A 17,231-nucleotide genomic window follows, 5' to 3' on the forward strand; every position below is an offset into this window, starting at 1 on the left:
AAACTAATTGTTGAAGCTTTGAAAGTGGAATTCTTTCCTATTCTTATTTTATGTAGAGCTTTAGTCGTTCAACAGTCCGGGGTCTCTGCTGTAGTATTTTATGCTTCATAATGCACCAAACATTTTCGATGGGAGACAGGTCTGGACTGCAGGCGGGTCCAGGAAAGTACCCGCACTCTTTTTTTTACGAAGCCACGCTGTTGTAACACGTGCTGAAAGTGGCTTGGCATTGTTTAGCTGAAATAACCAGGGGCGTCCATGAAAAAGACGGCGCTTAGATGGCAGCATATGTTGTTCCAAAACCTGTATTTACCTTTCAGCATTAATGGTGCCTTCACAGATGTGTAAGTTAAAGTTAAAATAAAAGTACCAATGATTGTCACACACACACTAGGTGTGGTGAAATTTGTCCTCTGCATTTGACCCATCCCCTTGATGACCCCCTGGGAAGTGAGTGGAGCAGTGTGCAGCAGCGGTGCCGCGCCCGGGAATCATTTTATGGTGATTTAACCCCCAATTCCAACCCCTCGATGCTGAGTGCCAAGCAGGGAGGGAATGGGTCCCATTGTTTTATAGTCTTTGGTATGACTCGGCCGGGGTTTGAATTCCCAACCTACCGATCTCAGGGCGGACACTAGGCCACTGAGTAGTTACCCATGCCTTGGGCAGTAATGCACCCCCATACCATCAGAGATGCTGGCTTTTGAACTTTGTGTCGATAACAGTCTGGATGGTTCGCTTCCCCCTTGGGTCCGGATGACACGATGTCGAATATTTCCAAAAACAATTTGAAATGTGGACTCATCAGACCACAGAACACTTTTCCACTTTGCATCAATCCATTTTAGATGATCTCGGGCCCAGAGAAGCCGGCGGCGTTTCCGGATGTTGTTGATAAATGGCTTTCGCTTTGCATAGTAGAGCTTTAACTTGCACTTACAGATGTAGCAACAAACTGTGTTTAGTGACAGTGGTTTTCTGAAGTGTTCCTGAGCTGGTGATATCCTTTAGAGATTGATGTCGGTTTCTGATACAGTGCCGTCTGAGGGATCGAAGGTCACAGTGATTCAATGTTGGTTTCCGGCCATGCCGCTTAGGTGGAGTGATTTCTCCAGATTCTCTGAACCTTTTGATGATATTATGGACCGTAGATGTTGAAATCCCTAAATTTCTTGCAATTGTACTTTGAGAAACGTTGTTCTTAAACTGTTTTGACTATCTGCTCACGCAGTTGTGAACAAAGGGGTGTACCTCGCCCCATCCTTTCTTGTGAAAGACTGAGCATTTTTAGGGAAGCTGCTTTTATACCCAATCATGGCACCCACCTGTTCCAAATTAGCCTGCACACCTGTGGGATGTTCCCAATAAGTGTTTGATGAGCATTCCTCAACTTTATCAGTATTTATTGCCACCTTTCCCAACTTCTTTGTTACGTGTTGCTGGCATCAAATTCTAAGGTTAATGATTATTTGCAACAAAAAAATGTTTATCAGTTTGAACATCAAATATGTTGTTTTTGTTGCATATTCAACTGAATATGGGTTGAAAATGATTTGCAAACCATTGTATTTTGTTTATATTTACATCTAGCACAATTCCCCAACTCATATGGAAACGGGGTTTGTACAATACAAATTAAAAAATATACAGTATATAACAGTGCACCCATAGCTGTTGCACCTCTTGATCCAAAACAATAACAAATGCTCCCACTTACCTCAGAGGATCACAGAGTCAATTGTGCATTTTTGCTGTAAAGATTTGCGCCTTTAGAGCCTTGTTGAAAAAGTCGGCTTCAGACTGACGATAAGTACTCTAGAGCCGCCACGTAAGTACATGGTGAACACAGCTGTGTTGAGTGTTCAAAAAGTCACACACATTTTTGTTCAGGGAGGCAACTGTGAACTGCATTTTGACATTTTAAAGTGGCAAGAAACGTTTTTGTTTTGCATGGATCATTTGAAGAACATTGTTTTTTGACTCAATCTAATCAATGAATTATCACCGTCAATCAGGATTTAAAGTTTCTCAGAGAAGTATGTGGAGGATATGAAAATATATCACACATGTATTGTATCAGGAGTCCTTGCCAACACCTAAAGTGAAATTCCTTACATCAAACCAGGGTTTTTTCCCAGTAACATTAGTTTTATAGTCTAGACCTTTGGCACATCTAAGGCTTGTTGAATAGTTGATGGCCTGCCTGCACATACAAATTAAAGTTACCTCAGGCGATGCCTGAAGCGTTAAGCATTTTTATTGAATACATAAATAACGATAGTCACACTATGAAAGGGTGATATTTGCTGTTGCTTGGTTTTAAATGACGTCACGTCCGGCCCACGTCCAGCTCAGTGAATATACGTGGTGGTTAAGCCAGAGCCTGTACTCAATGGGTAATAGTCGGCATTTTGCCATTCTCTACGAAAAATACCCTACGCTTGCATTTTTTTGGGCTGTACGAACCGGTCAAATCGCGAAAAGAATAAAAGTTTCTTCAGAGTTCCTCCAGAGGTAGTCAAGAAGTGCGGAAGAGTGTACCCTTATATTTTATATATATATATATATATATATATATATATATATATATATATACATACACACACATATATATATACTGTACATATACATATATATATATACACACACATATACTGATATATACTGTACATATACATACATAGATACAGTATATATACTGTACATATACATATATATATATATACACACACATATATATATATATATATTTGTATATATATATACATATATACATACATTATATATATCCTTTCCTCCTCCATCCTTTTCTACCGCTTATTCCCTTTTGGGGTTGCGGGGGGCGCTGGTACCTATCTCAGCTTCAATCGGGCGGAAGGCGGGGTACACCCTGGACCAGTCGCCACCTCATCGCAGGGCCAACACGGATAGACAGACAACATTCACACTCACATTTACACACTAGGGCCAATTTAGTGTTGCCAATCAACCTATCCCCAGGTGCATGTCTTTGGAGGTGGGAGGAAGCCGGAGTACCCGGAGGGAACCCACGCATTCACGGGGAGAACATGCAAACTCCACACAGAAAGATCCTGAGCCTGGATTTGAACCCAGGACTGCAGGACCTTCGTATTGTGAGGCAGACGCACTAACCCCTCTGCCACCGTGAAGCCCACATTATATATATATATATATATATATATATATATATATATATATATATATATATATACATATATATATATATATACATACATACATATATATATATATATATATATATATATATATAGAGAGAGAGAGAGAGAGAGAGAGAGAGAGAAAGAGAGAGATTTTGGACACTCTGTCGGGCCATAGTTTGGGGACCTCTGATCTAGAGTTATATTTTGATAAAGATGTGGACAAATCCAACCGGCGCGTGCATACTTGCCAACCCTCCCGGATTTTGCAGGAGACTCCCGAAATTCAGCGCCCCTCCCGAAAACCTCCCAGAAGAAATTTTCTCCCGAAAATCTCCCGAAATTCAGCTGGAGCTGGAGGCCACACTGGAGGCCACTCACCGGAGGCAATAGTTCATTAAGAGGGGCGGAGTCACCGGCTCTCAGCCATGTTTCCGTCACACAGAGGAAGTCGAGTCCGCGGGACGTGAAGAAATCCTTCAGGATAAACGTTTTGTTTGTCAAAGATCTTGCGTTCACAAGACCGAACCTGGCGGGGGCCAGCACGTCCAAGGGCGCAACTAATCCAGGTGGGGCCCGACACACAGCCCGCAGGTGGCGGGGGAGAGGAGCCACGAGGCCGTAAAGGAAGGCAGGAATCCGACCAGGTGAAAAAGCTGACTGGGACGTCGAAAAACCAACGTTGAAGTTGATCATATCAGTGGGAAAGGGGCAAAGATCCAACAGTGTTTGGCGGTCATACACAAGCACTGAGCAGACAGAGAGGAAAATAGACGCAAACAACACAAAAATGAAAAGAGCTGAGAGCGAGAGACGGCAGGGCAAAGCACATACTGGCGCCATCTTCTGGAAACTCGGAAGTGACGTTACACAAATAGTGAAAGGTGAGAGTTTTTTTTTTTTAGTAACCAGCAAGTACAGAAAGGTTAGTAGAACAACTGTGTTTTTATTACTGTGTATTTGATAGGTGCCGTCTGAAATTCAACTATTTCTTTTATTTATATGTATAAAAAAGTTAAGTATTTCATATATATATATATATGTATATGAAATACTCGAGTTGGTGAATTGGCTGTAAGTATACTCTCCTCTTAACAACGCCCCCCCGCCCCAACCACGCCCCCAAACCACGCCTCCCCCACCCCCCAGCCCCCACCTCCCGAAATCGGAGGTCTCAAGGTTGGCAAGTATGGGCGCGTGCAACAGCAACAAAAAACATGGCGAAGTTAAATCATGAAATGCAACCTTACCCGAGCAAAAACAATAACTATCTATCCGGGAGGATCTTGACACCAATTTCCTTGACCCAGCCACACACCAACTTTTCATCTGTTTTGTTGTGTAGAATCATGTCTGGAGCACCTTTTAGTTCAACATGTCTGGGAACACTTCCGTCAGATAATCCTTGGAATCCTTTGATAAATCATTTTTTGCTCAAATATAAAGACATATTCCATTGCGTAGTTAGATTTCTTTGCTTGTATCTGCTTTTTGCAGGAAAATCTAGGCCTCTTGCGTACTCGGATAGTTTGCACGCTTCTGGCTGACCAACACAGTTTTTCCGGGAAGTCACGTCAGGGAATACGAGCAATTAGACGAGAATACATCACATTGACTTTGTCAACTGTGTGTTGGCACTGAGGGGACAGTGCAAAGATGCCCACTGTCCCCATTAGTGAGAGAGATATGTCAGTCTCGATACTTCAGGCAATCTAACTAAGTATTGATTTCAGCAAAACTCATTCTTGCAGAATATATCCTGTGCCTAAAGGAGGAGAAAAGAAAATGCACTTCTATAGTAAGACAAGACCAATCTTACCTTAGTCCATTCCCCAATTTTCCACATTGAGCAGGGTCGTAGGTAACAGCGTTGGGCAGGTGTGGGCCTCTTGGCTGGGTCACAATTGGACTCGGATCCAGTACTACAGGCCAAAGTCCTCCAGATGGCACCCAGACCACAGCTTGTGGAGCACTGCCCAGAAATATGGTGCAATATTGCAACGAGAAAAAAAAAAGGTTGTTCACCAGATGAGGAACAGATCTGAAATTTTTTAAACAAACAGCCTCTAAGGGGAACTAGAATTTTATTTCAAGTGTTGCCTATTGTTCACAATCCTTAAAGGCCTACTGAAACCCACTACTACCGACCACGCAGTCTGATAGTTTATATATCAATGATGAAATACTAACATTGCAACACATGCCAATACGGCCTTTTTAGTTTACTAAATTGCAATTTTAAATTTCGCGTGGAAGTATCATGCTAAAACGTCGCGGTATGATGACGTGTCCGGGTGACGCCACGTATTGTAGAGGACATTTTGGTCCAGCACCGTTCACAGCTATAAGTCGTCTCTTTTCATCGCATAATTCCACAGTATTATGGCCATATGTGTTGCTGAATTTTTGGGAATTTGTTCCAATGAATAAAGGAGACGTCAAAGAAGAAAGATGTAGGTGGGAAGCTGTGTATTGCGGCCGCCTTTAGCCTTGTTTCTATTCCCGAAAGATGACGGTGAAGCTTTACTATGGAACAGAGCGGTCAAGCGAACATGGTTCCCTACCACATGTCAACCGGCAGGTTTCGGTGAGAAAATGGTGGTAATGGGTTGTACTTGTATAGCGCTTTTCTACCTTCAAGGCACTCAAAGTGCTTTGACACTACTTCCACATTTACCCATTCACACACACATTCACACACTGATGGAGGGAGCTGCCATGCAAGGCGCTAACCAGCACCCATCAGGAGCAAGGGTGAAGTGCCTTGCTCAGGACACAACGGACGTGACGAGGTTGGTACTAGGTGGGGATTGAACCAGCGACCCTCGGGTTGCGCACGGCCACTCTCCCACTGCGCCACGCCGCCCCATAAAAATGATAAATGGGTTGTACTTGTATAGCGCTTTTCTACCTTTAAGGTACTCAAAGCGCTTTGACACTACTTCCACATTTACCCATTCAAACACACATTCACACACTAATGGCGGGAGCTGCCATGCAAGGCGCAAACCAGCACCCATCAGGAGCAAGGGTGCAGTGTCTTGCTCAGGACACAACGGACATGACGAGGTTGGTACTAGGTGGGGATTGAACCAGAGACCCTCGGGTTGCGCACGGCCACTCTTCCACTGCCCCACGTCGTCCCTAATAGGTCGGCTCTTACCATAGACATGAGCGGAGAGCTTGCGTCGTTCCTCCTGCTATGTCAAAGAGGCAGCTGCGGACTCTTTTGCCTCCTCCCGCCGGCCGCCCCCGACCGTCAGGTGCCTCCACCGTGGAGGAGGGGAAAAAAACAAATCTCAACCCGGCCGCTTTCGCCTCGTCGAGAAACGTGGCTTCCCTCAGAGACACTGGCGGTCACCACACCCCTCCGACTTGCAGGTTAGACAGGTACAACCATATAATCTCACTAAAACACTAGTAACACAATAAGCAGATAAGGGATTTTCCAGAATTATCCTAGTAAATTTGTCTAAAAACATCTGAATCGCTCTGCCGTCTAGTTTTTTTTCCCTCTAGTCCTTCACTCTAACTTTCCTCATCCACAAATCTTTCATCCTCGCTCAAATTAATGGGGAAATCGTCGCTTTCTCGGTCCGAATAGCTCAAGCTGCTGGTGGCCATGATTATAAACAATGTGAGGATGTGAAGAGCTCTACAACCCGTGACGTCACGCGCACATCGTCTGCTATTCCGGTACAGGCAAAGCCTTTTTATTAGCGACCAAAAGTTGCGAACTTTATCAACAATGTTCTCTACTAAATCATTTCAGAAAAAATATGGCAATATCGCGAAATGATCAAGTATGACACATAGAATGGACCTGCTATCCCCGTTTAAAAAAGAAAATCTCATTTCAGTAGGCCTTTATGAAAGACAAGAAGAAAAAAGCTTTTTTTTTTTGCATTCTAATTTGTAATAATTGTTCTAGGTGGCTGGTAATGCTGCTAATGGGAGCAATCCATATTGCCTCCAAATCACTTTAAAAATGCATACAAAAACCGTCCAAAATACTTAGTTTACATTTCGTCACCTTGATGATAACCAAGCTGTAGCAACATTGTTATTGGAAAAGCGAACACTCTGTAAACTCTTTTTGCGACGACATGCTACGTAATTAGCCGTAAGTTACCTTTTGCATCAACACCTGAATGGCTTTTGAGTTTCTAATGCACTAATACATGTATTACAGTATCTGTAAAGTATTTGTACAGTTTTGTTTGTACAAAGCTAGCTCAACAGTGTATGTACTGTAGTTGTAATAACAAGCAGAATGTGCTGCATGTTTAATGATCAATATTGTAGTGACACGACTCAATGGACAGTCGTGCGTTTGGTCCTTCTGGCTGGAGACGTTTTTTCCAGTCTATATAAGTAAACATTGATTGATTGATTGATTGATTGATTTTGGGTATGCACACCATTTATGTCGGCGTAGCTTGTCTCCGAGTTCCACATTTGCAACGTCAAGTGACACCGACCTCACTCTCTCGGCGTCCGTCAACTCCAATGTTTCACTATCTTTCAGTGCTCGCTTCGAGAACCAGCATTTCATCCTCGATATATTCAGGTTCAAAAAGATAAGGTTGTGAATCCTCACTTCGTCCTCTATAACCAAGTCTGCCGTGATCATGGTGTAACTGTGTGCATATTCGAAATACCCCTAAACCATGCAACCATAAACCATTAGAACACACACGTTTGTTTCCGGAAGTACAGTAGGTACAAACATTTGTTGCCGGAAGTCAGAAGCAAGTTGTTATGGGAACTAGGAATGCATATCGTTAAGAATTTAGCGATACGATACCCTTATCAATATTCCTTATTGGTACCTGTATTGATAGGGACTATTGTCGATACTGTATGTAATTTGTGGATATAAAAATGTGAACAAAAGCATTTTAATTAGCATTCATATTAGCTCAAGAGGTTGAAAACCTCCAACATGATGTTCTGTAACATCTCAGAGCAGAACGAGTATTTTTGTTAATCTTAAACAAGGCAACTACGTGCGCAGCGTAAGGTGAAATGTCATCACTCTGTTTATATTCATTACAATTACACTTAGCTGGAAATTATATTTATATATGACACGCACGTACAAAATAAAGACCTTATATGTGATATATCATATCAAATATATCATATAAACGCTTCCTCGCTTCCTTGCTCCCTGTAAGTGTATTGCAGATCATAAATCATGCATCTCACTAAGACAGAAGAAGTCTGAGTAGGTATTACGACAAGTTAGTACACTTTGACAGCCATTGCGAAGCAGAAAATTGCCAGAACTACACCAAAAGACACTTGGGCCCCGCCCATCTCCCCATCCCGCTTTTTTGTGAGGATTGTGAGACATTCTTGACCTAAATGGGTAAATATGAACATCCTAGCAGTTGGCATCCTAATGACAGCAGACCTTGTACAGTAAGTGATGTTTTGTTGGCTCTCAAAGTCTGCAGTGAGTAATAATCAGTGAAGGACGAAAAAAAAAAAAGCAAATGTGATGCGTTTTTGAAATTAAAATGATCAAAATACGTTAATATAAATGTGCCTGTTACTACATTACTTATGTACTTACATCATCTATATAAAACCTCAATGGAGGTGTGTGGATTTTTTAAGGGCTTTGCAGGCAAAATTGTGCAGCTCCCATAGGCTCAATTCTAAGCAGACTTTTGATTGCATTTATTTCTCATTTAAAATGCAAAAAAATAAACACAAAATAACATATATCGTCATGTTTTACATTATGATTGTGAACGATAGGCAAAATTCCAGAAAAAGTCCAGTTCTCCTTTAAGTGAGCAGAGTAAGTTTGGAAATCCATATTACGTCTCTGTCTTCGTTAATATGCTGATCATCAAAGCGCCCAAAATACTGGGAGAATAAAATGCAAATATATTATGCAGCTTGTGCAATTTGATTGATCAACACCAATTTTTGGGAGCACTATTTTAGGTATAATTTAGCACGTTTGACAAGGACACGCATTCTTTGAGTGTCCTCCGTCATTCGTGTGTAATTTATCATATTTGGATGGTCAGAAATGAAAACGATATTAGACACATTGTCGAATCAGCAACACTCTTTTATAATATCATAGTTGCTAGATGACTTAAGGGGCTTATTCAAAAGAATTCAATTGATGCGTTATGGTGTCATTTTTTTATGACGTTCGTTTTTTTTCACTACATATACTATATATTACTAACAAACATCCGATATCAGGGGTCACCAACCTTTTTGAAACCAAGAGCTACTTCTTGGGCTACCAGTTTGATACACACTTAAATACATTGCCAGAAATAGCCAATTTGCTTAATTTACCTTTAACTCTATGTTATTATTAATAATTAATGATATTTATCTTTGTGGAAACACAGATCATCTTAATGATTTCTCACAATAAATATATATAGAAACAGATAAATATATATAAAAAAAAGGGGGTATTTCTGTCCGTCATTCCGTCGTACAGTTTTTTTCCTTGTACGGAAGGTTTTTTGTAGAGAATAAATGATGAAAAAAACACTTAATTGAACCGTTTAAAAGAGGAAAAAACACAAAAATAATGAAAATTAAACTTTGAAACATATTTGTGTTCAATTTCGACTCTTTAAAATTCAAAATTCAACCAAAAAAAAAAGGCGAAAAACTAGGTAATCAGAATCTTTTTGAAAAAATTAAAAAAATAATATATGGAACATCATTAGTAATTTTTCATGATTAAGATTCATTTTAGAATTTTGATGACATGTTTTAAATAGGTTAAAATCCAATCTGCACTTTGTTAGAATATATAACAAATTGGACCAAGCTATATTTCTAACAAAAAAAAAATCATTATTTCTTCTACATTTTCCAGAACAAACATTTTAAAAGAAATTCAAAAGACTTTGAAATAAAATTTAAATTTGATTCTACGGATTTTCTAGATTTGCCAGAATATTTTTTTATTTTATTTTAATCATAATAAGTTTGAAGAAATATTTCACAAATATTCTTTGTCGAAAAAACAGGAGCTAAAATGAAGAATTAAATTAAAATGTATTTACTATTCTTTACAAAAAAAATGTTTTTACTTGAACATTAATTTAAATTGTCAGGAAAGAAGGGGAAGGAATTTAAAAGATAAAAAGATATATGTGTTTAAAAATCCTAAAATATTTTTTAAGGTTGTATTTTATCTCTCAAATGGTCTTTCTGAAAGTTATAAGAAGCAAAGTAAAAAAAATAAATTAATTTATTTAAACAAGTGAAAATCAAGTCTTTAAAATATTTTCTTGGATTTTCAAATTCTTTTTGAGTTTTGTCTCTTTTAGAATTAAAAATGTCGAGCAAAGCGAGACCAGCTTGCTAGTAAATAAATACAATTTAAAAAATACAGGCAGCTCACTGGTAAGTGCTGCTATTTGAGCAATTTTTAGAACAGGCCAGTGGGTGACTCATCTGGTCCTTACGGGCGACCTGGTGCCCGCGGGCACCGCGTTGGTGACCTCTGTCCTATATGGTAAAAACTCTTTGAAGTTTGCATTTTTGGCGTTTTGAACACAGTTGTGTAGCATCCCTCCCATGGAAAACAAATAACAAAACAGAAAAGTGGTGTCAATGTCGATGCAATGCAAGACTGCTTCTAAAATGCCCATAAAAAGTGGAACATGTCTCCAACTTGTTTGAAAACACAGGAAACGCCACAGGTAGAAGCACGATAACATGTGGAGTAAATGAGTGTCTCTGTGCTGATTCCCTGTATAGTACACACACATTCCTCATTTAAATAAGGCGGTCTGCTCCACTTTTGCACACACAATCTTAGTAGATCGCACGCAACACGCCCACTAGTAGTACACACTATTTTACAGATTGCACATGCTGTTTAGCGCGGGGTGTTTGGATCTTAGCAAATCAGGTCCACAGAGCAGGGGTCTGCAACCCAAGGTGTTGATTACTTTTATGTATTGGACCACAAATACATAAAAGTAATCTGTCTGGAGCCGCAAAAATTTAAAGGCCTACCGAAATTAGATTTTCTTATTTTTAAACGGGGATAGCAAGTCCATTCTATGTCATTCTTGATCATTTTGTGATATTGCCATATTTTTGCTGAAAGGAATTAGTAAAGATCATCGACGATTAAGTTCGCAACTTTTGGTGCTGATAAAAAAGCCTTGCCTGTACCGGGAGTAGCAGACGATATGAGCATGACGTCACGGGTTGTGGAGCTCCTCACATCTGAACATTGTTTACAATCAAGGCCACCAGCAGCGAGAGCGATTCGGACCGAGAAAGCGATGTTTCCCCATTAATTTGAGCGAGAATGAAAGATTTGTGGATGAGGAAAGTGAGAGTGAAGGGCTAGAAAAAAAAAAAGACTATACAGTGGGAGAAATTCAGATATTATTAGACAAATTTACTAGGATAATTCTAGAAAATCCCTTATCTGCTTATTGTGTTACTAGTGTTTAGTGAGATTATATGGTCGTACCTGTACAACCTGAAGGTCGGCCCTGCACTTTTCTTCAGCACCAGTCGACGGGTGGTGGCGATGCCCATCTCTACCCTTCGCAAGGGACCTTCTTCGAAACACGACCTTTCGAAATGATCGTTGCAAAATACACTGTACTTTGTGTGTGTGGTCCAATCCAACCGTCAGGAATGTAAACAATGAAAAAACGGCTGTGTTTGTGTTGCTAAAGGCGGCCGTAATACACCGCTTCCCACCTACATCTTTCTTCTTTGATGTCTCCATTGTTCATTGAACACATTGCAAAAGATTCAGCAACACAGATGTCCAGAATACTGTGGAATTATGCGATTAAAGCAGACGACTTATAGCTGGGATCGGTGCTGGAACAAAATGTCCTCTACAATGCGTGACGTCACGCGCACACGTCATCCTACCGCGACGTTTCAGCAGGATAGTTCGGCGCGAAATATAAAATTGTAATTTAGTCAACTAAACCGGCCGTATTGGCATGTGTTGCAGTGTTAATATTTCATCATTGATATATAAACTATCAGACTGCGTGGTCGGTAGTAGTGGGTTTCAGTAGGCCTTTAAAGGACTTATATAAGTGTTATAATGATGGCAACACATGATGTAAGTAGCTAATGAACTATATTAGCCTACTATCAAAACGAGTATGTATCGCAGGCTGATGCGAATCTTTGTTGACAGAAAAGTTGAAATATAATATTTATTCTACACATTTTTACAACATTGGAAAACATTAGTAAAACTTCTCAGAGGGTGAGATAACTCCTGGAAATGACTGTCTTAGAATGACCAAAGGTATAGATGTGTGGGTCCAAGTTAATGGAAACAGCCGGCTTTCTTCTTCTAATGGATTTATTACGATCTTTGCAAGCTGGGTAACGTTTGCTGTGGTCTGGAACAAGATGGCGAGGCTTAATGATGCAATATGTACATACAGCTAGCCTAAATAGCATGTTAGCCTCGATTAGCTTGCTGTCATGCAGTGACCAAATATGCCTGATTAGCACTCCAACAAGTCAATACCATCAACAAAGCTCACCTTTGTGCATTCACGCACAGTATGAAATGTTTGGTGGACAAAATGAGACAAAAAAGGAGTGGCATAAAATATGTTTTTCTGCGGAGAAAATTATACATGTAAACAAACTGTTGAGTCACAGTCCACACAACGGTGAGTTAAAGGGCCGCTGAAATTAGTAGGACCAAATGGCACTCTCATCACTGATACATAAACAAAAACATATTAAACAGTGGGCTTTCTAACAATTGGGAAGGTTTGAGTTGTGTTTTTTTTTTTTCATTTCCATACATTTTTGAAAAAGCTCCATGGAGCCAACAGGGCGCCGCTTAAAGGCCTACTGAAACCCACTACTACCGACCACAAAGTCAGATAGTTTATATATCAATGATGAAATATTAACATTGCAACACATGTCAATACGGCCTTTTTAGTTTACTAAATTGCAATTTTAAATTTCCCGCATGATGACGCGTATGTCATACATAAAAGTCGTCTCTTTTCATCGCATAATTACACAGTAATTTGGACATCTGTGTTGCAGAATCTTTTGCAATTTGTTCAATTAATAATGGAGACTATAAAGAAGAATACTGTTGGTGGAAAGCGGTGGATTGCAGCTGCCTTTAGCAACCGAGACACAGCCGGTGTTTCTTTGTTTGTTGTGAAGCTTTAACACAGAGCGGTCAAGCGAACATGTTTCTCTCCGTCAACCAGCATGTTTTTGGATGGGAAAACTGTGATATCAAGTCAGCTCTTACCGGAGACTTCAGTGGAAGATGCGTCCTCCTGCAGTAGCTGTCAAAAAAGGCAGCTGTGTGCTTGGCTCCTCGGCTTCTCTCTTAGACACTAGCGTGTTCACCGCGGCCATCTGACTTTGACGTATGTCTTTACAATCTCACTAAAACACTATTAAAACAATAAGCAGATAAGGGATCTTCCAGAATTATTCTAGTAAATGTGTCTAATTACATCTGAAACGCTCACACTGCCGCCGCCCGGAGCCGTCGCTTTTTATTTATTTATTTATTTATGTTGTCTAGTCCTTCACTCTCAATATCCTCATCCAGGAATCTTTCATCCTCGCTCAAATTAATGGGAAAATTGTCGCTTTTTCGGTCCGAATTGCTCCCACTGCTGGTGGCTCACATTATAAACAATGTCCTCACACCGGTGACGTCACGCGCACATACTTTCGGTAAAGGCAAGGCTTTTTTTTATTAGGGACCAAAAGTTGCGAACTTTATCGTCTATGTTCTCTACTAAATCCTTTCAGCAAAAATATGGCAATATCGCGAAATGATCAAGTATGACACATAGAATGGACCTGCTATCCCCGTTTAAATAGGAAAATCTAATTTCAGTAGGCCTTTAAAGCCGCATGTGGCTCTAGAGCCGCGGGTTGCTGACCCCCGCCATAGAGCATATCTATTGTCCCTTGGCGACATACAATCTAAAAATAATTGAAAATGTGCAGTGACCACAATCAGAGAGGGAAAAAAAACTAGGAGACAGAGCGAGGCTTTGTTCCTCTGCTACAATGCAACAACAGAATGGAAATAGATGCATGCACACTCACCGAGCTCCAGTTGCCAGTGACCCAGTAGGCTGTGACTTGTGCCGGGCTTGGCGTTGTCAAAGGAAGCGGCCAAAAATGTCGATTCTGGCTTGGCGAAACACATGCGGCTTGCGTGGTCATGGGTTGAGGACCGGGTGAAGTGGAGGGACCCGTCCCAACATCGGACTTCACCACTGGGGGGATTGTTACTTGGTTGTAGTCATAGTCATCTAAAATAAAGAATGGGTCTGCAAGTACAGGACTGGATTGCGCCGGTTCCGCTGTAGTTTGATCAAAATAATTCGGCGAAGGCTGAGAGTATTCTTCTTGGATAGTAGGACGTATAAATTCTCTTCCAGTAGACAATATTGTATCATCGGGGACGTTTTGATCACTTGGCATTGGTAGGTCTGGGGAAAGAAGGGAAGGAGTTGAACTCTCAGGGGTAAGCAATGAGGTTGTATTGAGGCCATGGCGAGACAGTCCTGAACTATCATCTTTAATAGCAATCACATCTGTATTGGGAGTAGAGGGATCCAACGCTTCCAGTATAAGGGCCGGTGGAAATACTGTTGATTTGTTAGTAATTTCTATATTAGGTAATTGTAATCTATTTTCTTCCCTTTGGACTCCATGCTTGGTCATTTTTATTTCAGTCCCTGGCATGGAGGGACTCATAAAACTCGGAGCATAATATGGTGTAGTGGTGTAAGTTTTCTGCAATCGTAAGTCATCCTCCTCTCGGGTGCTCAATGTCTGGGTAACGGTGTGACTGTTCTCAGCATGAAGTCCAAAGGTTGAAACAGCATGAGTTGGAGTCGCAGTGATTTTTTCTGTCGGATTTTCTTCCCCATTGGAATCCCGGTTATTTTCAGCCTCTTCCCTGTCATGCCCAATATTCTCCCTCTTTGCAGGCTGCCTGCTCGTCGCTTCCTGAGGGGTTCCAGTGCTAAAATTTTCGAAGCCCTGGAGATTGTGGTATTTCCCTTCAAGTATGGATGAATGCTCTGTTGACGACGGCGGGGACTGAGTTGTGGACACAGGCAGAAGATAATCTTCAAAGAGGTAATCATCAAACCTTTCCGAATGTATTTGAGTGGGTTCTTTTGTTCCAGTGTTTCCACTGTTCTCCACGTTGTTGAGATCAATGATTAGTGGCTCTGCAGGTATCAAAGGACTGCTGTCCTTACCACTGTGGGGTGGCTCGTCCTCTTGTTGAAAACCCATTTCCTGACCGTCCTTTGAAACCGTTCCATCACTCTCATCCGATAGATCTTCGTGAAAGTTGATGAAGTTGTAGTCGTAGTAAAAGTCATCCACTTTTAGGCTTTTTTCAAGAGAATCCTCTTTGCTGTCTATCCTATTGTGGTAATGGAAGTCTTCAAAAAGGTTATTCGAGTCATTTGGGTTTTTTGATTGGACTTTGGACGGGCCATGCTTAGCAGGGGGTTTAGGTACGGAGTGGATTTCGTTGAACACTTCTCTGCTTGTCCACCCACTTCCCGACCAGTCAATATCTCCGAAATTATCCACAACCAGCGGACAGTCTTGGATGTTACAAGTACTGAGAGAGATGGGTTTCTTGAGCAGGTCACAGTCCACACCGGTGTTCCTGGAGCAGGTGACATTACGGCGACGGACTCCACTTCCACAGGTTTGTGAGCACTGCATGAAAGAGGATTAAAAACATTTAATCATCGTTAGAGGGGACAACCAAAGAATTTAGTCCTTTCTGACTTACAAACATTGTTACAAAGTTGGATACTCGTGTTCAACGATACCAAAGCGTAAAATCAAAAGGTTCACGGATTTTGGTGTGAGCCTGTTCAAAGTTTTGGATGCTTTGGTTTGCAGTCTGGCTATGTTGTGACGTCACAGCAACATGGGAGCCCTTTTCAGACAGTAAGTTGAGCTCTTAGAACCCTTGGGGAATCATAGAAATAAAAATGTAAGATCCATCCATCTTCTACCACTTGTCCCTTTAGGGGTGCTGGAGCCTATCTCAGCTGCATTGGGGCAGAAGGCGGGATAGACCCTGGACAAGTCGCCAACTCATCGCAGGGCCAACAAAAATAGACAGACATTATTCACACTCACATTCACACACTAGGGACCATTTAGTGTTGCCAATCAACCTATCCCCAGGTGCATGTCTCTGGAGGTGGGAAGAAGCCGGAATACCCGGGGGAACCCACACAGTCAGGGGGAGAACAAGCAAACTCCACACAGAAAGATCCCGAGATTGAACTCAGCTCTACTCAGGACCTTCGTATTGTGAGGCTCATGCACTAACCTTCTACCACCGTGCTGCCCTAAAATGTAAGATATAAAGTATTATTTTCATATAGTCTTGGTGCAGTAGGGAAGGGATTCATACGGCCCCATTTCTGGGTGGATGTCGTGAGAGAGAAAGGTGGGGGCGAGGGTATTCATGTCGCAATGCAGTGATGCTGAAAATGATGCAAAGTGCCACTCCACAAAGCAATTGACGCTGGGGTCAAAAGAGGAATTGCCACAAAACACATTGTAATATATCTAACGCTCTACTGCCGCCTGGCAGCTAAAGTGGAGAACGCACCCCGCAATTTGTCACGTTTCATGTGTCAGGGAAAGTGCGACGAATAGGGCATGTTCATTTTCCTGCTACTGTATGTGCATGGTAACACCGACGTGCGACAAGCAGTGACATAAATGTTGTTTAAAACAAATGGTTTTAGGCATTTGACCGGTGATTATGCAGGTGTACCTGATATTGTGACTGAGTGACTATGTTATGTCAATGAAATGTATTTTTGGTCGTGTCGGGAAAAGAAATAGCGTTATTTTTGATTGATTGATTGAAGCTTTTATTAGTAGATTGCACAGTTCAGTACATATTCCGTACAATTGACCACTAAATGGTAACACCGAATAAGTTTTTCAACTTGTTTAAGGCAGGGTACACTTAAATCAACTCATGGTACAAATATATACTAT

The 17,231-nt window shown here is 41.1% G+C and overlaps 1 protein-coding gene across 1 annotated transcript in view; it reads right to left on the minus strand.

Moving 5' to 3' along the window:
* LOC133543159 (A disintegrin and metalloproteinase with thrombospondin motifs 7) overlaps positions 1-17,231 on the minus strand; it is a 292,170-nt gene that overhangs the window by 44,769 nt on the left and 230,170 nt on the right. Inside the window, exons 19-20 of the mRNA XM_061887652.1 lie at positions 14,277-15,920; positions 4,999-5,151 (exon numbers count right to left, since the gene is read on the minus strand). Of these exons, the coding sequence (XP_061743636.1) occupies positions 4,999-5,151; positions 14,277-15,920 (1,797 nt within the window). The remainder of the gene's footprint in view (positions 1-4,998; positions 5,152-14,276; positions 15,921-17,231) is intronic.

The sequence above is a fragment of the Nerophis ophidion genome, linkage group LG25 (genome assembly GCF_033978795.1).
Source record: "Nerophis ophidion isolate RoL-2023_Sa linkage group LG25, RoL_Noph_v1.0, whole genome shotgun sequence".
Taxonomy (NCBI): Eukaryota; Metazoa; Chordata; class Actinopteri; order Syngnathiformes; family Syngnathidae; genus Nerophis; species Nerophis ophidion.